Source organism: Pecten maximus, chromosome 8 (assembly GCF_902652985.1).
Source record: "Pecten maximus chromosome 8, xPecMax1.1, whole genome shotgun sequence".
Lineage (NCBI taxonomy): Eukaryota > Metazoa > Mollusca > Bivalvia > Pectinida > Pectinidae > Pecten > Pecten maximus.
This window is the reverse complement of record NC_047022.1, coordinates 13,640,729-13,665,050: the sequence shown is the minus strand read 5'-3', so window position 1 is coordinate 13,665,050 and position 24,322 is coordinate 13,640,729. Positions and strand designations below refer to the sequence as shown.

The window sequence follows — 24,322 nt, the reverse complement described above, 5'->3', positions numbered from 1 at the left end:
GTCCTTACATGACCTTTACCTTTCAAAGGTCACCAGACAAGCTCAAAGCACTTGAAGTGGATTCACTTTGGATGTAGTCGGAGGGAGGGAGGGGGGGACTCAAACTGTAATCCTTTCTAGTTGGTATATAGGCAACCTAGCATTAGTTCTTACTTTCTTACTTGATGGTTTTGTAACACATTTTAGGTTTCAATTATTAATTAATTATTATTTTATATCAATTTGTATGTGCAGCTCAAGCAAGCCATGTGATATTAGATATAGACTAATCACTTGTGTTTCTAAGTAAAATATTTTACCATTTATTTCAGTTGTTGCTGTTCACCTATTTGACATATGTTTATGTAAATCCTAATCATGATACATAGTGTTTAAAAAAATTAGAGAATAAATATTAAATAATTTAATATGTTTTAGGTGGCAACCACAACATTTTTGACATAAATTCGCACACCGGTATTATAAGGCTCAAAACAGCGGCCGACATTATTCCTGATAATGTCAACGAGTACAACTTTGAGGTTCTGGCTGTGGATGACAACGGCTGCTGTAATGAAAAGTCAGTTCCACTTCACACCAGCACAGCCTCTGTGACTGTCTATATCGTAGATGCTGTGAATCGTAAACCACGCTTCAATTGTAACTACAAGCCTCAGTTGAAGGAGCAGGAGCCAGTAGGAACACATGTTGTTACCGTAGGTTGAGTCTATTACTTTCTCCAAAAATGATAAAAAAAATTCAAATATACAATTTGTAGTTAGTAAAAATTATGTGAAATTTATGCCAAGCCTAGAAATGTAGAAAATTAAAAAAAATAGTGCATTTTCTGATGAAATTTAGTTTCTTGTCTATTGCTTTCTCCAAAAATGTTAAAAAAATTCAAATATACAATTTGTGGTTAGTAGAAATTATGTGTAATTTATGTCAAGCCTAGAAATGTAGAAAATTAAAAAATAGTGCATTTTCTGATGAAATTTAGTTTCTTGTTTAAATGTATGGGTTTGTAATACATATATGAAGTGAAGCATATCAAATACAGATGTTATAACGTCCTTTTTTAACTTGGAGTCTGAAAGGGAAAGGATAGAAAAAAATAATACATTGTACATACAAAATTTAACATTACAGATTTGAATTCTGCATTATAATACACAGTTATTTCCCTTCATTAACAGGAATTTGGCACTTATTCTCATCATAAATCATATATATCATGTACATATTGTTGATATCTGTTATAATACATATATATGAACTGAAAGGTAATTGGGATTTCCTGCCAAGTTCTGTTCCTTCATTCATATGCCAGTGCAATTTGGAATGTGTTTTCCATTTTATTTTTGTTATCTAATCTGTTTTTATGAGGGACAGCGAGGTGACAATATGGAATCTTGAGTTACCCAGGCAATATGTCTTCACGTGAATTTCATGTGAAAAGCGGTAAAAAAGTGAATTTCACGTGAAATTTTTGTCCATTTGATTTTTATATGCTGTTTTTTTCACGTGAAATTCACATGAAATTCACGTGAAATTCATGTGAATTTTTTCACGTGAAATTCATGTGAATTTTTTCACGTGAAATTCACGTGAAGAAACATTGGCTGTGTACATGACGAGTATGTTAAGTTTTAACGATGTTATCTAAACTTATCATTTTCTACCTCAGACAATTGCAAATGACACCAGTCGTGGCGATAAGAGTGAAATAGTCTACAGTCTACGGCCAGATAGAAACTTCAACTCTTCAAAGTATTTCACTATTGACAAGAAGACTGGTAACATCACCACAACTAGGGTGCTTGACAGGGAAGAATTTAACGAACCTATATCCATCACGGTCATGGCTACTGACCGCGGAGACCCTCCCCTGAGTGATCTATGTACGTTTGTCGTGGACCTTATAGATATTAATGATCACGAGCCCAGGTTTACATCCTCATCATACTCGCAGACTCTTTATACAGGGTCCGCTGTGGGTACTCCTGGTATTGTTGTCTTGGCGACTGATGCGGACACTGGTGTCAATGCAGATGTAACATATCAGTTGACTCAGAATCCAGATGGATATTTCTCCATAGACGACAATACCAAGGGCATTATAAGCATCGCTCAGAGTCTTACCACTGCTGTAAGTATTTAAGCTGCTTCATATGTACTGTTATTATTGTTAACACTGGCCTAAATTCTATCAGCTTCATTTCCATCGGCAACATTTTCTGTGTTTTAATTTTCACAGCAGCAACATACACATGTATGTTTTGAAGCTTTAAGGGTAAAATGTATGAAGCTGGAGATCTTTAATTTGGAAATTTTTTTCAAAACCGGAGATAATTAGTTTGCTATTTTAATTTTAATAATAATTTTGTTTCTTAAAAATTGATAACTTTCTGTACTGTAATCATGAATTCAGTTTTTTTAAGAGCTATAATACACATTATGTTAATATATTAGTGAAAACAAAAGATTTTATAAACTAAGCTCATGTCCAGAATGGTGACATGACATGAGAGCATTGACAGTATATCAGATATCCTTTGAATTACAGACTTCTCCCATAGAGCTGGTGGTGATAGCTCGTGATGGAGGTACCACACAGAAGTCTAGCTCCGTTACTATCACCATGACGTTACAGTCCGACTACCCACCCCCAAGTACAACACAGTCACAGTACGCCTTCTCTATGTCTGAAGTTGATGACATTGGAACAGTTGTAGGACAAATAACTGTCACGTCCAATGTCGACCAGCCTGCTGTCAGTCTTCAGATTGTTAACAATATTGACACTCTGATCGCAATCCGAGAATCTGATCCCAACACGAATAATGGCATATTTGATCTTGTGGTCGGCAGAGAAAGGATAAAATACGAAATTTATCCAATGTTACAGCTAGTACTCCGAGCATCTGTAAGTTTATTGTCAATAGTCAAAAATTTTAGGTGAAAAATATCTGTACATTTTGTTCCTATGTAAAATTTGAACCTAGCTCGCACATTTAGATTATAAGCTGTATGATAAAGAACATATACTGTAAAAGTGGGAATATTCGCGGTGTGGAAATTTTCGCTTATTTCGCTATCAGTAAATCTCCGCGAAAATTTTCACACGCGAATATATTAACACATAAAAATACTAAATATAAAAGATACAAGTTAGCACAAAAATATCTTGACAGCGCGAAAATATCCACACCGCGAACACTTTGGAAGCTGGCTAAGCGAAAATTTTCACACGCGAAAATATCCACTTTTACAGTACCAGAATATCACAAACCATGATATAGAGATGATATTGTATTAAATCTGATCAGTTCAAGGCCTGGATATATAGAGAAAGTATAGGAACTCTCTTTTTGAGGAACTCTTTGTTAAAACATTCTGTCTCCCTTAAATGCACAGATGATATATACATAAACCAAAATTGGATATCACCAGGAAGCATTCACTAGAATCCTTTGATTTCTCCGTAACAGAACGAGCAACAGGAGCCACAAAATACATATATCTGGGTGGACCTCCAAAACCAGGATGCAAACATGCAGATTCCGTTATACCTTGGTGAACCGTATGTCAGTGCAGACAATTATAATATCAAACTGGACGTGTTGGAAGGCCTGCCCTTTCCAGAGCTTGTGGGTTCCGTGGTGGCTATAGATGAAGATTTCACTCCAGCATTTAGAAATGTAAGTACATATGTATGTGTATACATAAAAAAATTATAATATTTACTTTGATTATACTTTCAGGGACCATTGTTTAAACCTTATCAATTCTAAATTCTAGCTTAAAGGAACTTATGCAGAATTTCAGCACATTTGATTAGATTTTGGATTTGTTTTCTATCGACACTCATGACATTTTACAGGTAATTGAAAAGAGGAAAAAAGATTGTACTTAAACCTTGTAACAAAGATGGACACTAAATTTCTTTGGAATGTCCTGTTCAGTGTTTCATTAATTTGCTAGAAAGTTTTAAAACTTAGAAATAAATTCTGTGATGGTCCAATGGATATGGGCATTTCAGCTGCATATAGTATACTTCAAAGTTTTAAGAATTTTTTCATACATGTTTGTAAATAACTTGTTACCATGAGTTTCTCCTCCCCAGTAACAAGACACTGGGATTTGGACATGAAAGTAACACAGCATCAGTATCATGGTTGTGTCCTGGCTCTCAGATAGTCCAATAGCTAGCTCTTGAGGCTGTGCTGTTGAGTGTTGTGTATAAACGGGGCTATGACTATGATGGTTGACTGCTCCATTGCCTCTGTTTGCCATTTCAATTCTTTCTATGTTGATAGATACACTCCATGATAGGATGTATTTGGGTTTGTTACAGGTAACATATTACGAACAAAGTTCAACCTCCAGTCAGTTCTTCAGCATCAACAGTGTGACTGGAGAAATCACCACCAAACAGGTTTTTGATGCAGAGCAGGAACAGATTTATTACTTCAGTATTATCGCAAAGGATGGAGCGCCGTCAGCTAGACCAAATCACCAACCTGAAGGAACACCAAACAGTGGTAAGTAATCCCCAGCGGTCAGTCATTACATGGTCAGTCAGCAGTCAGCCAGTGGTCAGTCAGTGTTGAAGGTCAGTCAGAGGACAGTCAGTGTTCAGTCAGCGGTCAGTCAGTGGTCAGTCAGTGTTGAAGGTCAGTCAGAGGACAGTCAGTGTTCAGTCAGCGGTCAGTCAGTGTTGAAGGACAGTCAGAGGACAGTCAGTAGTCAGTCAGTGGTCAGTCAGTGGTCAGTCAGTGGCCAGTCAGCGGTCAGTCAGTGTTGAAGGTCAGTCAGAGGACAGTCAGTGTTCAATCAGTGGTCAGTCAGTGGTCAGTCAGTGGCCAGTCAGCGGTCAGTCAGTGTTGAAGGTCAATCAGAGGACAGTCAGTGTTCAGTCAGTGGTCAGATGGCGTTGACGGTCACCAGTCAAAGGACAGTAAGCGGGCAGTCAGTGGTCTGATGGTATTGACGGTTAGTCATTATAAAGGACTGTCAGTGGTCAGTCAGTGGTCCATCAGCTTTCAGTCTGTGTACTGTTGGCTCAAAGTGTCTTTCTAATCCTCAGCTTTACTCTGTTAGCAGTCTCACAACCTTGTTATTTCGCTGCCCCTAATTTACGGTGGTAATTTAATGAGTAGTCACAGCCTTGTTATTTCGCTGCCCCTAATTTACGGTGGTAATTTAATGAGTAGTCACAGCCTTGTTATTTCGCTGCCCCTAATTTACGGTGGTAATTTAATGAGTAGTCACAACCTTGTTATTTCGCTGCCCCTAATTTACAGTGGTAATTCAATGAGTAGTCACATCCTTGTTATTTCGCTGCCCCTAATTTACAGTGGTAATTTAATGAGTAGTCACATCCTTGTTATTTCGCTGCCCCTAATTTACAGTGATAATCTAATGAGTAGTCACATCATTAATTGTTTGTGAAGCACTTTAAGACGGCTCTGTTGCTGTGATAATTAGCGGTATGTAAAACTCCAAATTATCATAATTATTATTAATTGATAAAAGAAACAAAAGACATCATTAGTAATTAATCTTTTGTTAAATAAATACAACAAATTACTACAGTGTATTAACAATGAAATATTCATTTTATACATATTTATTGCTAAATTGAATGATACAAGAATTCATGGTACTAAAATATGTATCCAGTCAGATATAAGCAAACTTGTACTGTAGTCATCAAGTTTAACCAACTTAAATTATATATAGATTGGAATAGCCATTGATTAAAACAAAATATTTAGCTGTTATATAACTCATATACAGAGGAGCCTACTTATTTGCATATCGCTTATTTGCATATCCTGCTTATTTGCATAAAATTATCATGTCCCGATTTTCTTCTTCTTTATCTTTGTATTTTAATCCCTTGTATTTGCATCGACTAAAACACCGACTCCCGCTTATATGCATATAAAAATTCCCAAAAATCGAAATTTTTTAATTGATTTTAGGGTATTTTTGTGATTTTCCCGTAATTAAAGTTTTATGAAAAGTGTTTGAACTTGCATATTGATTTGACACGATGTACAACGTTATCTAATCATTGGTTCCCACTTCGTCAAAACAGGTTATGTTCAATGCGCACATCGATATTGACATTTAGTTATTGTACATGCATGGTAATAGTATATAAAATGTTGCATCCAAGTAAAACAAGTTTACTTGGTGTCCCTATTTGAGTGTATATACCAGCCTACTATATACAGGCACAGGGGCTTGGCATGTTCAAGGGGACCCTGGGGTTAATTATTTCATTTTGGGTTTTAGGAATGTGTCGAGCCCCTGTGTAGACAGGGACACAGTGATAGTGAGCTGACACTTGTACCACAACATTGTATGCACTCACCACACCTTTTATTTCCGTGGTAGACATACATGTACATATATATAACTTGTTTTATGCATGATTTCTTTTAGCTACTGCAACAGTACAGATACAGATCAGCGATGCCAACGACAATGCCCCAACATTTGATTTACAACAGTATGCCGCAAGTATTCCCGAGGACGCACTGATTCTGACATCTGTTTTAGACCTCCATGCATCTGACCCAGATTCAGGTTTGTGAATCTTGTCCTGGTCATTCAGGAGTTCAAACTCATTTATACATGTATATTAAACATTATTAACAACACATAGGTGACAGGCACCATCACAGTAGACAATGGTGAATAAAAGTGTTTCACGGCTGTTCCATCATTTTATGACAAACTGAAATTCTGGAAACCAGAATTGATGTTGAGGAAATCAATACTGGTCACGACAAACAATTAAATGTTACTAAGACAGAAAGTGACATTAAATCACTCTATGATTCAATCAAGTTGCTTAATCTAATGATAATTCAGCTGAAAGCCTTCAGTACGAAAAGGGCTGAAATAAAATCACAGGTTTGTTTGTTAATGGTATTAAGTGTGGTGAGTTATCGTAAAACTTTAGCTGTTTTTTAACAGGCCACGTGTTCCGATTTACAATGGATTGTAACATAGCTACAGGAGCGGTAATACCATTTGCTGTTAACTGGACAAGTGGAGTGATCTATGTCTCCGGTAACCTTGACTACGAAACAAAAAATAGAGTAAGTAATTACAATTCACGGATATATATGTGTACATATTTAATGCAACTGATGTATTCCTTAAGGGATTTTGATCAAACTTCACACAAAGAACAATAAAATCTCTCGACAAGTTTGAGTTTGGGAGTTTTAGACTCAAGGTCAAGGACACTGCTACTATTATAGAGATCCTTCCATATGTGATGTGGTACTTATAGATACAGTGTATTGGTGAGTTATGTATATGATTGTGATTCTATTTTACAGATCATGGTTTTAGTAATTGTATATAGTTTACAACCAATTCATCATTTCCTTTCTAATAATCTATGGTGCTGTTGTTTTTTCGCAGTATAATTGCATTGCAAAAGTTTTTGATGGGAAATTCACAGCACAAACGAATGTAAATATTACTGTGCTGGATGTGAACGACAACCCTCCCACGTTTTCGCAGTCGACATACAACTTTAATGATGTCAACGAGGGAGACTATCTCAACAACCCATTCTGGATTGGTCAGGTGAGAATCTGCATTTTGTAATCTCCAACAATTCCTCGATTGAACATGTTTTCTCCAGGTACTCTGCATGGTTTCCTCCCACAGTAAGACCCTCCCACAGTAAGTCCCTTCCACAGTAAGACCCTCCCACAGTAAGACCCTCCCACAGTAAGACCCTCCCACAGTAAGTCCCTCCCACAGTAAGACCCCTCCCACAGTAAGACCCTCCCACAGTAAGACCCTCCCACATTAATTCCCCACCACAGTAAGACCCTCCCACAGTAAGTCCCTTCCACAGTAAGACCCTCCCACAGTAAGACCCTCCCACAGTAAGTCCCTCCCACAGTAAGACCCTCCCATAGTAAGACCCCACCACAGTAAGACCCTCCCACAGTAAGACCCTCCCACAGTAAGACCCTCCCACAGTAAGACCCTCCCACAGTAAGACCCTCCCACAGTAAGACCCCACCACAGTAAGACCCCACCACAGTAAGACCCTCCCACAGTAAGACCCTCCCACAGTAAGACCCTCCCATAGTAAGACCCTCCCACAGTAAGACCCCTCCCACAGTAAGACCCTCCCACAGTAAGACCCTCCCACATTAATTCCCCACCACAGTAAGACCCTCCCACATTAATTCCCCACCACAGTAAGACCCTCCCACAGTAAGTCCCTTCCACAGTAAGACCCTCCCACAGTAAGACCCTCCCACAGTAAGTCCCTCCCACAGTAAGACCCTCCCATAGTAAGACCCCACCACAGTAAGACCCTCCCACAGTAAGACCCTCCCACAGTAAGTCCCTCCCACAGTAAGACCCCACCACAGTAAGACCCCACCACAGTAAGACCCTCCCATAGTAAGACCCTCCCATAGTAAGACCCTCCCACAGTAAGACCCTCCCACAGTAAGACCCTCCCATAGTAAGACCCTCCCACAGTAAGTCCCTCCCACAGTAAGACCCTCACACAGTAAGACCCTCCCACAGTAAGACCCTCCCATAGTAAGACCCTCCCACAGTAAGACCCCACCACAGTAAGACCCTCCCACAGTAAGACCCTCCCATAGTAAGACCCTCCCACAGTAAGTCCCTCCCACAGTAAGACCCTCACACAGTAAGACCCTCCCACAGTAAGACCCCTCGTACACTTCCATCCAGGCCAACAAGTCTTAGAGTGATTAGTATAAGTTGGTAAATCTTTTTTCACGATTTTGATAAAATATAATAAAATTGATAAGTGTCTCCCACACAAAAATGCCTGAGTTTATAGCATAGTGTGACTGTCCAGTTCATGCTATAGACTGACGGTTTTTAGGTAAATTATCAAAGACAACGCATTGTTTTTGTCCAAAGTACTTGGAAATATAGTAAGGAATTCATGTAGTTGTATATACTGAATTTAGTTTTAAAAGAAAACGACTGCTGTTGGTCTTTCTAGGTATCGGCCACTGATGGGGATACCGGCAGAGTATCACAGACAAACATTATGTATAGCATTCTAACAGAGCCGGGGGATACCTCCATCAGTAGTATATTTGAACTCGGAGCAACGTCAGGAAATCTGACAGTAAAGGGATTGCTGGATAGAGACAGTCAACCCGTCATAAAATTTATTGTGAGAGCGATTGATGAACCATCATCTAGCCTCCAGCAGACAAGTTACGCCACCGTCGAAATTCGTCCGCGAGATATGAACGACAACAGCCCAATATTTGATAACAGCACCCTAGAAGGCAGTGTGAAAGAAGAACTTGCTGTTGGTAAGCTGTCAATCCAGTCCTTATCAATTGTTTATTACTTTGTAAGTAGCGGCAAAAAATATAACCTGAAAGCTTGATTAAATTTCTTATTTTGAAATTGTTTGATGTAAGTGTTTAAGGAGAATTTTGTGTTACAGGTACTAGTGTGATGACTGTCCATGCTGATGATATCGACCAGGGTCCCAATGGCGAGGTTTCCTATAGCTTAGTTCCTACCATCAACCCTGATTTCAGAATCCTTAATAGTAACTCTGGGCAGATTCAAACCAATACAGTTATTGACCGTGAGAAAAACGACCATTTTACTGTTGTTCTTACTGCTCAAGATGGCGCCACTGGTGCCACTGCTAAAACCACAACCGCCACCGCCACCATCTATGTGATAGACATCAATGACAACAATCCTCATTGTAACGACAGTTTACTCTCTGTATCGATTCCGGAGACCAAGGGCGGTGCAATCATCGCAGTTCACGCATACGACCCGGATTTCTCAGATGTTTTGTCCTATAGTGTTTCAACTACCGATTTTGTACATTTTGCAACAGAACAAGAAGATAGCATTGCTTATCTACGAGTCCATAATGTAAGTATGACTGATGTCAATATACGTCAGATCTCTACCCTATATAGATACAGTAAACATACCTACATAAGTAAGTGTACCTACATATGTAAGTTAATGTACCTACATATGTAAGTTAATGTACCTACATATGTAAGTTAATGTACCTACATATGTAAGTTAATGTACCTACATATGTAAATGTACCTACATATGTAAATGTACCTACATATGTAAGTTAATGTACCTACATATGTAAGTTAATGTACCTACATATGTAAATGTACCTACATATGTAAATGTACCTACATATGTAAGTTAATGTACCTACATATGTAAGTTAATGTACCTACATATGTAAATGTACCTACATATGTAAATGTACCTACATATGTAAGTTAATGTACCTACATATGTAAATGTACCTACATAATGTACTTTGGTGTATTCATATTTTAGCACAATATCATGATTAAGTAGATTAACACTGCCATGAATCGGCCCATCCACATTACTTGTATAGAAATGGCACAAAGATATAATAATAGCAAAAATAAGATTACTGTACGAATATGTCCCTGCATTTTTAGTATTGTCCCTTAAAGTCGTACAAATTGTATGTGTATAATTATTCCTAAGAGTGTATCTATATATTCATTGAATGTCAAAGGGCAGAAGAAAAAAACAACTGCATTACTGATTATTTGGGCAAGTTTAAGTTAAAAAGTACTTGCCCAAAGGTGAAACAAACCTGTTGATTCAATGTGTCAAATCTGACCGGTGAATCCAATTTTAAAATGTTGTAATGTAGCTTTGATAACTTACAGATTCCTATCCAGGTGTTATGCTGTAGAATTCAGCAGTTAAACATTGAACAATTATATAAAATATATACAGTTGTACATGTATATTTTTTTTTTCATTTTTTTTCTTTGTTTTTTTTTTTTTTTGGAAATGAACCTCAAAAACATACCTGTGCAGTATACATGTGTGTGCACTATACACAAATATTGATGGTAGTGACCCAGTTAAATTGAATTGGTAGTATTGTAAGTTACTCTAAAGAAAAAGTGAAAATTAGGAGAAATTTTGCACTATCCAATCAGCAAGTGGTCACCATTTTTTACCTGCCCACAGACCAAATCTTTCTGGCCCTGGGTTTTTTTCTCGTCCTACTCTCATCTATATTAAACATATTCTGTCACACTTGAAAATACAAAATATTTATTGAAATTATTTAAATTCAATCCAAACATGCATGTCCATTATACTTATATATACCTGCAGCTCCCTCAAAATACTCTCAACAGATTTAAATTACTATGCTATGGTAAGATTTGGTTATATAAGTAACTTGACAAGCATTTCCTCATGAAGGAGCTGCTTTGATATAAACTTTTAACCTCTTTGTTACCTGCAGAAGGAACGTTCAAATGGTAAAATTTAAATGTTTTTTTTTATTATTATTATTTACATTCTGTCAATGTTTTCACAATTTCTCATGTTTTTCTTGGCTTTACTTTTCCAGAAGCCAGATTATGATGTGGGTGAGACTTTTTTCAATGTCTCGGTAACGGTCACAGACGGGGTCAACTCTGATGTTTGTTATGTCCAAGTCACAGTAGAAGATGTCAATGACAACGCTCCTGTCTTCTCCGACATCAACGTTCTTCAAGGAGGCAATTTCTCTGAAGACACTGCTGTCAACACAGTGGTCGCTAACTTTACAGCATCTGATATTGATTCTGGTGACAACAAGATATTTGAGTAAGTGGCAGCAATCCTTGACAGAAACTTATTGTTGATGTATTTGTTTGCTGGGTTTATCACCCCGTGAACAGCCAGGGTCATTTTGAGGTGAAGCCCCATTGTAGTAGTTGGTGACTTCCTCACTGAACAACATACAGGAGGCCTGTCACATGCCATTCCGCAGCAATTAGGGTAAAGTGTCTTGCCTATGGACACAACCACAATAGCAAAAACGGGCCTGTTTCTCAGCTTCCGGAGAAACACAAACCGACACAGATAGTGAGCATCGAATCGTGTACCTCATATATTTACCTAATGTTATGTGGCCAGCGCTCTGACTGAGCTATTGCGACCCCCTTACAGAAAACATCCTCCTTGCAGACTTTGGAAGATATAAATCTTAGTGTTTTATTATTAATAAATATTTGATCAAATTTGTACTTCTTTTTCAGATTCTTTATTTTGCTGGATTCTGATCCAAACAAGTACTTCAAAATAGAAAATACGGCACAGGATCAAGGACAAATCAAAATACAGAAGGAATTGGACCGTGAAACTGTACCACAGTTCAATCTTACACTTCTGGCTATAGATTCAGGTAAGATACTGGCAGTCATTCTATTTAAAACTTTAATGTGTGATATGAATAAATTGTTCATGTCCTACATAATATTGTTGTAAATGGTAGGATTAACTTTAATGTCAAATATACCTCGACAAGGCGACTTAAGGATGTATGCTACCTTCCTCTGACATGGCCGACTTAAGGATGTATGCTTCCTTCCTATGACATGAAGACTTAAGGATGTATGCTACCTTCCTCTGACATGGCAACTTAAGGATGCATGCTACCTTAGTCTGACATGGCAACTTAAGGATGTATGCTACCTTCCTCTGACATGAAGACTTAAGGATGTATGCTACCTTCCTCTGACTTTGAGGCTTAAGGATGCATGCTACCTTCCTCTGACAGGGAGTCTTAAGGATGTATGCTCCTTCCTCTGACAAGGAGTCTTAAAGAAACTTAGGATACATGCTACCTTCCTGTGACAGGAAGACTTAAGGATGTAGCTACCTTCCTTTGACATGAAGACTTAAGGATGTATGCTACCTTCCTCTGACAGGAAGACTTAAGGATGTATGCTACCTTCCTTTGACATGAAGACTTAAGGATGTAGCTACCTTCCTTTGACATAAAGACTTAAGGATGTATGCTACCTTCCTCTGACAGGAAGACTTAAGGATGTATGCTACCTTCCTTTGACAGGGAGTCTTAAAGAAACTTAGGATACATGCTACCTTCCTGTGACAGGAAGACTTAAGGATGTATGCTACCTTCCTTTGACATGAAGACTTAAGGATGTATGCTACCTTCCTCTGACATAAAGACTTAAGGATGCATGCTACCTTTTTGTGACAGGGAGACTTAAGGATGCATGCTACCTTTCTGTGACAGGGAGACTTAAGGATTTATTCTAGACTAAGTGTCCTCATTAAATCTCTCTTTGTGGCAAAACACTTCAAATCACTTGCTTTCAACTGGTTTTTTTTCAGCATGTATTTAATGTTCAACTTTATATTTCAATTGATCAGTATGAAAGTATTGGCTGTGATCTTGATGATTATGTATCACTACTTTTGTAGGTTCCCCTCCTCAGACTGGGAGCACCACCATCAGTATTGTCCTGGGAGATGTAAATGACAATGGACCCAGACTACTGGTAACACAAGTGTCTATAAAGGAAAACCTTCCACCTCAGGCCAACTTTGTGTCACTGTATGCGTTTGATCCGGACAGTCCTGAGAATGGCCCACCATTTAGTTTCAACAACGTTGTATGTGACTCAAACTTTCCAACAGTGTGCGGCAAATTTGATTTCGGCATCAGATCTGTTGGTGAGAAGAAATCATTACTTATTCAATAATAGCTGACATGGTCAGGTGATACTCTACATAACCTTCCATTATCTACTGTATTTTTGTCCCTTTACGACTTAGTCAGGCATACTATTTTACCCCTTAATCCATCCAGCCATCTGTCCATCTACTGTCAATATATAGGTTGAAGCTTTCTTAGCATGTCTTTTGAGGTCATTTGTGTGGTTTAAAATTAAGCAGAGACCATGAGGGGCATCATGTTGTATCAACATATTTTTATGCTTTCTGTTTTTTAACTCTTTGAAGAGATGTTCTGGCTTGTTTGGTATAAGTTATCATACAAAATATATTGTGATACATGTATCAATGAAAACAAATGTATATAATATCTGATATCATGGAGCATCGTTAGGCCCTTTGTTAGTCATGTTTATTAATTATCATGCAATAAGATCCAAATATTATGCGTCTGTATTTAGATCCAGTATCTGTATGTTTCAGACTCCACTTTAGGTGGTCAGGCCCTATCAGTGAGCTCTACGAAGTCGCTGGACCGTGAGGAAGTTAGCCAATACCTTGTTGATGTGGTGATAAAGGATAAGGCTAGCGTCTCCGCCACCAGCACCCTTACGATCCTCATCGAGGGTGAAAACGACAACATCAATACAGATGCTGACCAATCCCTATTTGCCTACGACTATAATGGTTGGTTTAATTTAAAAAATGTTAATTATAGTTTTATTTTAATTCTTTTCTTCTGTGTACCATATATAGATAAACCCATTCTGATTAAAATTAGACTTGTAATTTCCACTCCTCTACAATGTTGTAGGTATTTCTTTATATTACATGATGTTGTAGGTATTTCTTTATATTACATGATGTTGTAGGTATTTCTTTATATTACATAATGTTGTAGGTATTTCTTTGTATTACATAATGTTGTAGGTATTTCTTTATATATTACATAGTATACACATTGTTATGTTATGGTGGTAGTAATTGAATATCTCTTTATTGAATATCGGCAATATATTGTATAGAGTTCTTTTTTGATTATTTTACGATGTATGCACGTTAAATCAAAGTATTCCATATATGTAGGCATCTTGGAGAACGTGGTGATTGGCCGAGTAGGTTTCAATGATCTGGACGGAGATGAAGACAGGGCTACCAAGACATTCGAGAAAATATCGGACTATACAGATTCTTATGTCAAGTAAGTATGTAACAGATTAGAGAAAGAAACGTGTTTACCTATATAGTGACCGAGTCTGACCGGGCATCTCGCACAGAGGAGAGAAAATGCAATACAAAACTAAATGCTAACAGTCTGACCTATTTAGATTTGATTTGTTTGGAGCAAGACAATCTAGTTTTAACCCTCCAGAAGGATTCTTTAATGTCCAGCTGATGACTCCACCAAAGATCCACCAAGTGCTGGATTATAGAATCCAGTCCGAAGGGTGACGGTGTAACTATGACACTAATGATGTACTCCTATCTGGTTTCAATCACGTTCAAGTCTCGTTTTTATCTTGTGTGAGGTATTTTTGTAATATTTACCAAAATATGGCAAATCTTAAAAATGTTTCAAAAATCTTGACGTCTGTTGTTTATAGAACTTTTTTCACAAGAATTTTAATAAATTACCAATTCAGCAGCCATTTTTAAAAGTTGTATTTGACCTTTCAGACGTGTACATGTATATCCTTTTTTTTCTCATTCCAAACCATGTCATGTTTGACCATCTTCATCATGCATCAATTATACATTTCAAACCATGAGTGGCAAGGGGAATATCTTTAATTTGCCTTTTTACCTACACCTCTTACACGATTATTACACCTAAGCAAATATAGTTCACTGAAAACAGCTATATATCTGCCCATTTTAGACTGTCTTGATTCAATGTTATTCATGACTGAAAAGAATAATTATATCAATACTTAGAATCAATAAGAAATCAGGTGGAAAATCTATGAACAACCCATCATACTGGTACATGTCTCTATATGTTCTTTGTTGCCCATGTTGACCTTGAGAAATAAATTACCTTTCTTGATTACTAACCTCATATCGTTTCTGTAACTGCACATTTTCTATAAGCTGTACATGTATGAGTGTATAAACTAAATTTATCAGTTAGTTGATCAAACCTCTCTGTTACAGTGTGAAAACCAATGGCAGTATTGAGATATTACGAAATGTTCCGTATGGTTCGTTCGATTTCAAAGTAAAAGTGGTAGACTCAGCAGTAAAAATCGGAGGAAGCATAAGGTCTGTCACGTCCACAACTACTGTAACAGTTACTCTGGAAGAACTGGATGAAGAGGCTCCCTACAAGGCTGGCTCTGTCAGAATCAGTGGTAGGTTAACTGGTTCAAGAAGCTTGGAATATCCTCAGTTTAAGCTCAGTTTAAATCAGGAGTAACCAAGTGCCAATGCTATTCGGCATGCAAGCATCTGCATCCATGCCAGCATCAGCCCAAAACAAATATTTTAGTTTGAGGAGAAATTTACGATATTCCATAAGTATACATCCTTCACCCTTTCTATTTGGTATCTTCATTCATTAGAGGTATCGGTATGATAAATAATGACAATTTAGTGTTAAAAATATTAAAATTATTTGGAACTTTTTTGTATTTCACAATTGTTTGGATTCAACTGTTTTGGACATGAAAATTGAACTTGTTGGGACTAACTTTTAAAATCTACATTAAAATCTATAGTGTTTGTGTATATCAAATGGATTATTTTGTATCCTTACAAATTTAGTGTTAAAAATATTAAAATTATTTGGAACTTTTTTGTATTTCACAATTGTTTGGATTCAACTGTGTTGGACATGAAAATTGAACTTGTTGGGACTAACTTTTAAAATCTACATTAAAATCTATAGTGTTTGTGTATATCAAATGTATTATTTTGTATCCTTACAAATTTCTGAAAGTTAACATAAAGCTATATTTTTGTTTGTATGTTCTCATCATCAGGAATCACTGCAGCAGAGTTCATCAAGACTTCGTCTAATGGTAAGAGCCATTACGACAATTTACGCGAAAAGATGGCTGATAAACTGGGTAAACCTGTTGACTATGTACAGATAGTGACCGTACTTGACAAAGGTGATGATAAGAACAAACTCTTGGAAGTACGGTTCGCAGCCCATGGATCCCCATACTATACAAGTGCTCGCCTGAATGGGATCGTTACTGGAAATAAAAATGAGGTATGCTGATCACCAATCTACTTTATCAATGTTTAGAATCAAATTGAGTAAGGGTTTATTGTGATTACCTTATTTATCCACAAATAAGCCTTTTGTCAACAAATAAGCCCCTTGTCAACAAATAAGCCCTTGTCAACAAATAAACCCTTGTTAACAAATAAGCCCTTGTCCACAAATAAGCCCTTTGCCAACCAATAAGCCCTTTGAAGGAAGTGGACTAATATAAGCTTTCAAGCTTGTTTCCATATCCTGTTTCTGTTTGTTGTTGTTACTAAAATGCTGTCATATACTCTACCAAAAGAAACGAAATAAAGTTTACATCAATAAGCCCTTTGTCAACAAATAAGCCCCTGTCAACCAATAAGCCCTTTGTCAACAAATAAGTCCTTGTCCACAAATAAGCCCTTTGTCAACCAATAAGCCCTTTGTCAACAAATAAGCCCCTCTCCACAAATGAGCCCCCTTCATTTTTGCAGATCATCAGTTTTAAAATAAAGTTAAAAGTGGTTCACAGATGACTTTGTAACTTGATATGAAGATTTATTCCTAATTTGTATAAAATACTTTTCATCCGACACAGTTCCAAACGGCTCTCGGTGGTAAGATTGAGACAATAGGAGTGTCGGAATGTCTCAAGGAGTCTTGTGAAGGTGGCTGTTGGGATAAACTAGTTGTGGAGAACGCCCCTAATGTTGTGAACGCTGGTACAGACACTAAAGTGGGTGTGGTGTCGGGTGTGGTAGCACAGTGTGGGTGTCGCGTACCAGTCAGCCAGAGGGAGTGCACACCCGACTACTGCTTCAATGATGGTCAATGTGTCAAAGACGACTATGGACTACTCTCGTACGTTATTATCTCTATCAGTTAAAGTGTCTGTAATGAATTATGAATCTGAAACCATTTATGGAGATCGCATTGTTTTCATATTCAAGTTTGTTATATCTTATAGAAGTCCTTTATGCAGCTTTTTTTTTTTTAAGAATATATTTCTCAAAGCAAAATAATTCAAATATATTGTATTTATTCAGTAAATTTATTTTCTTATTCAATTTTTTTTTATTCAACACATTTATCCAATAAATTTATTCATTTAATATATTCATTTTTTATTCAGTAAATTCATTCAATAAATTAATTCATTTATTCCAATATATTTATTCATTTATTCAAATGATTATGGTAATTAATCAATTTATTTATAAAATATACCCTTCTTTGTTTGCTAGATGTCTATGTACAGCAGCATTTGATGGTCCTCGATGCCAGAACACCAAGAAAGGATTTACAGGAACTGGTTATGCTCTGTTTAAACCCCTGGAGCAGTGCCTTAAGTGGGAGACCAGTATTGAGTTCATCACAGTGAGTGAGAACGGGTTAATCTTCTACAACGGACCTCTAAATTTTACAAACCCATCAACATACACAGACCCTACTGACTACCTGGTCCTACAGCTCCGCAATGGCTATCCCGAGCTCTCAGTTGACCTTGGCACTGGGGCACTGACCTTGTACCTCACTACCAATAAGCTCAGCGACGGCAAGTGGCATCATATCAACATCATTAAGAATGGCAAGGTACATCATGTTTATGTTTTATTTACTTAGGTACAATATATGAATTGTTTTATGCCTTTCCCTGGTAACATATAGCCGGTTATTGTCGGTGGGATATTTTCACACTTTCATGTGCAATTGATATATAGTCATGAAAATTTGACCCACAAAATATGATTCAAGACATGGGTAAATTTTATCTGCAAAATAATATGCTGCCTGTTATCATCTTTATAATGAGTTAAAATTCCATTTGACAGACTTGAGTGTAAAATTCTGGTTATCACATAATTTTTTATATCTTTGAGAATGTAAGTGAAAACGTGTGACGTCATATATTGTGATTTCTTAAAGTTACTATTTTTGACACCATATGGTATTTTATTGTGACACTATAAAGTATTCTATTGTCATGAAGTATTTGTGATATGTCACAATAGTGTTGTTTAAAGCATATATCCTACAATATTTATAACATAGCTAGCTGTATTACATTATAGAACAGACCAGTTATATGTAAATATTAATGTTTGTAGATGATCACCCTGACAGTTGACTATTGTCGGACAGCCTCGGGTACAAACAGAAGTAATTGTGAAGTTTCTGGCTATACCAAGAGTACACACATGTATCTCAATATAAACACCCCGCTTCAGATGGGTGGGTTGTCGCCATCAACCTTAAAAACCCCCACTGGTGTAACTGACGCCCGATTTGCTGGCTGTATGAGAAACCTACGACACAAGGGAGAGGTATGATATTAATGTGCCAGGATGATGATGTTGATTGTACTTATTGTATCATATAGGTAATATAAGTACTGTAATTGTTATAGGTATAGGTAAGATGTCAGTTTATTAGTATGACATTTCATTGACATTTATACTTACTGATTATCTATATCATTGTTTAGTTACATAAACCCTACTAGGATGCACTAGTGTACAATTTGAAGTCATTTTTAGCTCACCTGGACCAAAGGTCCGGTGAGCTTATGTCATGGCGCAGCGTCCGTCGTCCGTCCGTCGTCCGTCCGTCCGTCGTCCGTCAACATTTACTTCAAATCGCTACTAGTCAAGAAGTTCTTATTGGATTTTGACCAAATTTGGCCAGAAACATCCTTGGCAGAAGGGGAACAGATTTTGCATAAATGGTGACTCTGACCTCCGAGGGGCCAAAGGGGCGGGGCCCAATAGGGGAAATAGAGGTCATTCTTTTAAATCGTTACTAGTCATAAAGTTATGAATGGATTTGAACCCAACTTGGTCAGAGACATCCTTGGGGGAAAGGGAACAGATTTTGCATAAATGGTGGCTCTGACCCCTGAGGGGCCAAAGGGATGGGGCCCCAATAGGGGAAATAGAGGTAATTCCTTTAAATCGCTACTAGTCATAAAGTTATGAATGGATTTGAACCCAACTTGGTCAGAAACATCCTTTGGGGAAGGGAAACAGATTTTGCATAAATGGTGACTCTGACCCCCGAGGGGCCAAAGGGGCGGGGCCCAATAGGGGAAATAGATGTAATTCCTTTAAATCGCTACTTGTCATAAAGTTATGAATGGACTTGAACCCAATTTGGTCAGAGACATCCTTGGGGGAATGGAAACAGATTTTGCATAAATGGTGACTCTAACCCTAAAGGGGCCAAAGGGGCGGGGCCCAATAGGGGAAATAGAGTTAATTCATTTAAATCGCTACTAGTTATAAAGTTATGAATGGATTTTAATCCAATTTGGTCAGAAACATCCTTGGGGGAAGGGGAACAGATTTTGCATAAATGGTGACTCTGACCCCCGAAGGGCCAAAGGGGCGGGGCCCAAAAGGGGAAATAGAGGTAATTCCTTTAAATCTCTACTAGTCATTAAGTTATGAATGGATTTTAACCCAATTTGGTCAGAGACATCCTTGGGGGAAGGGGAACAGATTTTGCATAAATGGTGACTCTGACCCCAAAGGGGCCAAAAGGGCGGGGCCCAATAGGGGAAATAGAGGTAATTCCTTTAAATCGCTACTTGTCATAAAGTTATGAATGGATTTGAACCCAATTTGGTCAGAAACATCCTTGGGGGAAGGGGAACAGATTTTGCATAAATGGTGGCTCTGACCTCAAAGGGACCAAAGGGGCGGGGCCCAATAGGGGAAATAGAGGTAATTCCTTTAAATCGCTACTAGTCATAAAGTTATGAATGGATTTGAACCCAATTTGGTCAGAAACATCCTTGGGGGAAAGGGGAACACATTTTGCATAAATGGTGACTCTGACCCCCCGAGGGGCCAAAAGGGTGGGGACCAATAGGGGAAATAGATGTAATTCCTTTAAATCGCTACTAGTCATAAAGTTATGAATGGATTTGAACCCAATTTGGTCAGAAACATCCTTGGGGGGAAAGGGGAACACATTTTGCATAAATGGTGACTCTGACCCCCCGAGGGGCCAAAAGGGTGGGGCCCAATAGGGGAAATAGATGTAATTCCTTTAAAGTGCTACTAGTTATAAAGTGATGAATGCATGCATGTTCTAAAAACTATTCTTGAGATCTTTCAGACCTTTAGAGAGTCTGGACTTCATTAATCTTTTAAGCAGTTCGGATTCCCACACTATAACCATATATAGCATTGTTAGAGATTTACAAATAAAACAAATTCAATATGAACATTATTTTGACATTTGGTCCAATTCAACCAGGTGAGCGATACAGGCCCCATGGGCCTCTTGTTAAGTTAAACATCTTACATTTGATACATGTTTATCAGAAAAGATAATGTCTGTTTGTATCAGAGTAACCCAAAGGTGGAAAATGAGAGTTACAATTATAGAATTATATACATGCATGTATGTGTATAATTTATATTTATCGGACAATAAACCAGCCTATTTCTTTTAATTAATAAGTCATCACTCATTTATATTGCAGTTCATCATAAATGCTATTTCATTGTCTTGCAATATGCCCATTTATCCCCGTTTTGTTTGAAAGTTATTTGGCTTATTACAAGATAAATATGTGCAGAGTTATGGCTCTTGTTTATATCAAAGTAATTTCCTGTTTTGTTTCAAAGTTCACGAGTTGACCCCACTTGGCTAATTACAAGATAAATATGTAGAGTTAAAGCCAGGTTTATATACAAAAAGTTTTTCGGAGGCCTTATTTAATTGTGCCAGTCTATCTTGTAATACTCATGTTAAAATGTTGATATTAATCCTCTGTTAACATAACAGTTAATACTACAATGTCTTTTGACTGTTTTTATATGATCATTGTTTTGTGACCTTGAACAGCTCTATGACCTTCACACTGGGGATGTGTATGATGGAGTCAAAGACAGTTGTTCTGAGGAAGATCAAGCCTGTCAAAACAAGTGTGGTGACCATGGAGAATGTCGTGTCACTGATATTGCTGTTACACAAAAAACCACTGAATGTATCTGTGATGCTGGTTACCGTGGCAGCAACTGTGATACAGGTAATTCTCCCTGTCCTTAAGCCCTACTCATCGGGACTTATTTCTTTCATTTTTGACATTAGAATTAAATTTGATGAAGATATGTTATAGATAATGAAAGTGAGTTTGAAACCCATGTGGGGTTGCTGGGTTTTTCTTTTCGGATACTCCAGCTTTCCTCTACCTCCAAAACCAGGCACATCCTTAAATGACCCTGTTAATAGGATGTTAAACTAAATAAATGTTTTAGTGATAGTATCAGTAGTTTAGATATTCTAGCTACAAAGTTCTCAGGGTCATTTACTACCTGGTTTATTACATGTGATTTTCTCCTACTGTATTTATTACTATAAAAATTATGTTACCTAATCTTTTATACAATATCATGTAATGAAATATAAACATGATTTATACAATATTAGGTGAAAATGATTATACAGTAATTTTGGTTTTTGTATCTCCTGCAAAAAGCAGGTGACATATATAGCTGTTTGGTGTCAGCGTCGGCACAGAGGTTTCCATACAATAACTCTTAGTTCTCTTGGGCCGATCAAATTCTTGATCTGGTTTTAATTTTTCTTACTAATCTGCTTCAGTAGACAATGTAGGGCAGAAAGTTTGCATCCAAAACTTTCTGCCTTGCAGTTCACTGATGACTAAACTATTAATTTAAAAATAAATCTCTGCTATTCTACCCTATGCTGATGGTTATAGGTTTGACATACGAGTTGGTATTTTGTACAGCATACATTGATCACCTGGGTTAAATATGAATATTTGTTTGTGTTTCAGTCACAACCACAGTGGATTTTGGTGTCAATAGTTTCATGGAATGGTCACTAGTTAACTCATTTGCAAACCAGCTGACGGTCAAGGAAACAGAACTACAACTCATGTATCGGTCAAGAGATCAACAAGGTGTGCTCTTCCATCTGTCTTCTCCTGATGCTGATAAGTTCATGCGATTAGAGGTGAGAGAAGATTTCCCTGAACACTATAGAAAAGTGATTCAAATCATGAAGAATCTGTAACTAACAAGTCTGGTAATTATATTACCATTCTGCAGGGCTCAAAGTGGATATTTTTACCAGGTGGCCTATTTGGCTACCAAGTCATAAAATCTAGGCCTATAGTTGTCTTAAATTAAAAAAAAAAATCTGAATTCTTTAGATCAGTAGTACACCTCTCTGTAATTTTTTGTATTGTGAACATCATTTTAGCATTGACTGCAACCTTTGAAAGATTAACCAAATCGCAAATTTACACAGTTTTTTTAGGGGCCATGCAGGCGCCTTATAGGTCAATAACTGGTCCCCAATGGTGAATTTAAGGCGCCATGGCCACTAAAATAGGCGCCACTTTGAGCTCTGTTCTAATTTCTATAGTCGCACCCGTGTTGTGTAAGTCACATTGATACCATAAGTTGTTTGACATGACAAATGATTTTGATTAAATTTTTTATAATGGTTACATGTATCATAATGTACTAGCTTGGTGGTTTGGTCATTGTCAAGTTCACATGCTCTGAAACACACCTGTCTCAAAATGAAGTGGTTTGGTCACTGTCAAGTTGACACATGCTCTGAAATATTAGTTTTATATACCACTATATTAGAGAAAGCGGTCCACAATTTATTATCCTTGGTTATTAGGTCTTAAGCAACCAGCCAATGACTTTCTCAATTTTCTGGGGAACAAACAGTCGGAGCTGCCATTTCAGTGCCGAACAGCTAACGGCTTACACACATCATTTCTTGCACTGTCCTACCACATACTCATTAAAAACTAAGTCGACTGGAACACAACGGATCCGGAGTAAAGCATCTTTTTCAAGGATACAACACAGCGTTCATCCCAGGGCTCGTACAAGGATGTAATTTATGCAACAATAAACAGGCTGGGAATTGTTAAAGCAATATATACATGTCCCCTACTGGCCTACACTAAAATTAGTATCAGTGACCTTGACCTTGACTTAAAAAACTTGAACTTGATCTGTAGCTACTTATACTCAAGTTACATACCAACCTTCAACAACATATGGTGGAGCATGGCTAATAAAAGTGCAGAAAACTTGAGTGGACTGATAGACGGAAAGACAGACAGACATATGGACGTGGAGGAAACCTATTACAGTACCCTGAGTGTCACCGGTAGGGGACTAATAATATATAGTATAAAATTTGACTTTTTTGTGGTTGCTTGGCTGATCTATTTTGTTTTTGTCCACAGATTATGGATAATGTGCTGATGTTATTGTATAATCTTGGTGGAGATGAAGGGCTCCTCGCCATGCCTGGAGTAGCGGCCAGTGATGGTCAATGGCACACTGTCAACATCAAGCGTGTTAGTAAGACCATTATAATGTCGATGGATGGTGGAGAGGGACCGTTCTATGTCACCACCCACGGGCCAGCAAATGGTCAGGGGGAGATAACTCTCTTACCACAACAGATATATGCTGGAGCAGAATTGAGATATGCAGACAACTCGGACACAACTGGAACATTTGAGGGCAAGGACTTCAACAGCTGTGAGTAGACGTTTAGATTCCTGCACTT

At 37.5% G+C, this 24,322-nt stretch overlaps 1 protein-coding gene across 1 annotated transcript in view; it reads left to right on the top strand.

Moving 5' to 3' along the window:
- Positions 1-24,322, top strand: part of LOC117332507 (neural-cadherin-like) — a 36,754-nt gene that overhangs the window by 3,927 nt on the left and 8,505 nt on the right. Inside the window, exons 5-27 of the mRNA XM_033891439.1 lie at positions 418-695; positions 1,667-2,128; positions 2,546-2,905; positions 3,471-3,680; positions 4,337-4,523; positions 6,436-6,579; positions 6,973-7,097; positions 7,429-7,596; positions 9,014-9,335; positions 9,473-9,921; positions 11,429-11,667; positions 12,102-12,247; positions 13,294-13,545; positions 14,029-14,232; positions 14,632-14,746; positions 15,700-15,896; positions 16,527-16,762; positions 17,343-17,605; positions 17,989-18,337; positions 18,853-19,068; positions 21,599-21,782; positions 22,554-22,732; positions 23,994-24,294. Coding sequence (XP_033747330.1) covers positions 418-695; positions 1,667-2,128; positions 2,546-2,905; positions 3,471-3,680; positions 4,337-4,523; positions 6,436-6,579; positions 6,973-7,097; positions 7,429-7,596; positions 9,014-9,335; positions 9,473-9,921; positions 11,429-11,667; positions 12,102-12,247; positions 13,294-13,545; positions 14,029-14,232; positions 14,632-14,746; positions 15,700-15,896; positions 16,527-16,762; positions 17,343-17,605; positions 17,989-18,337; positions 18,853-19,068; positions 21,599-21,782; positions 22,554-22,732; positions 23,994-24,294 — 5,586 coding nt within the window. The remainder of the gene's footprint in view (positions 1-417; positions 696-1,666; positions 2,129-2,545; positions 2,906-3,470; positions 3,681-4,336; positions 4,524-6,435; positions 6,580-6,972; positions 7,098-7,428; positions 7,597-9,013; positions 9,336-9,472; positions 9,922-11,428; positions 11,668-12,101; positions 12,248-13,293; positions 13,546-14,028; positions 14,233-14,631; positions 14,747-15,699; positions 15,897-16,526; positions 16,763-17,342; positions 17,606-17,988; positions 18,338-18,852; positions 19,069-21,598; positions 21,783-22,553; positions 22,733-23,993; positions 24,295-24,322) is intronic.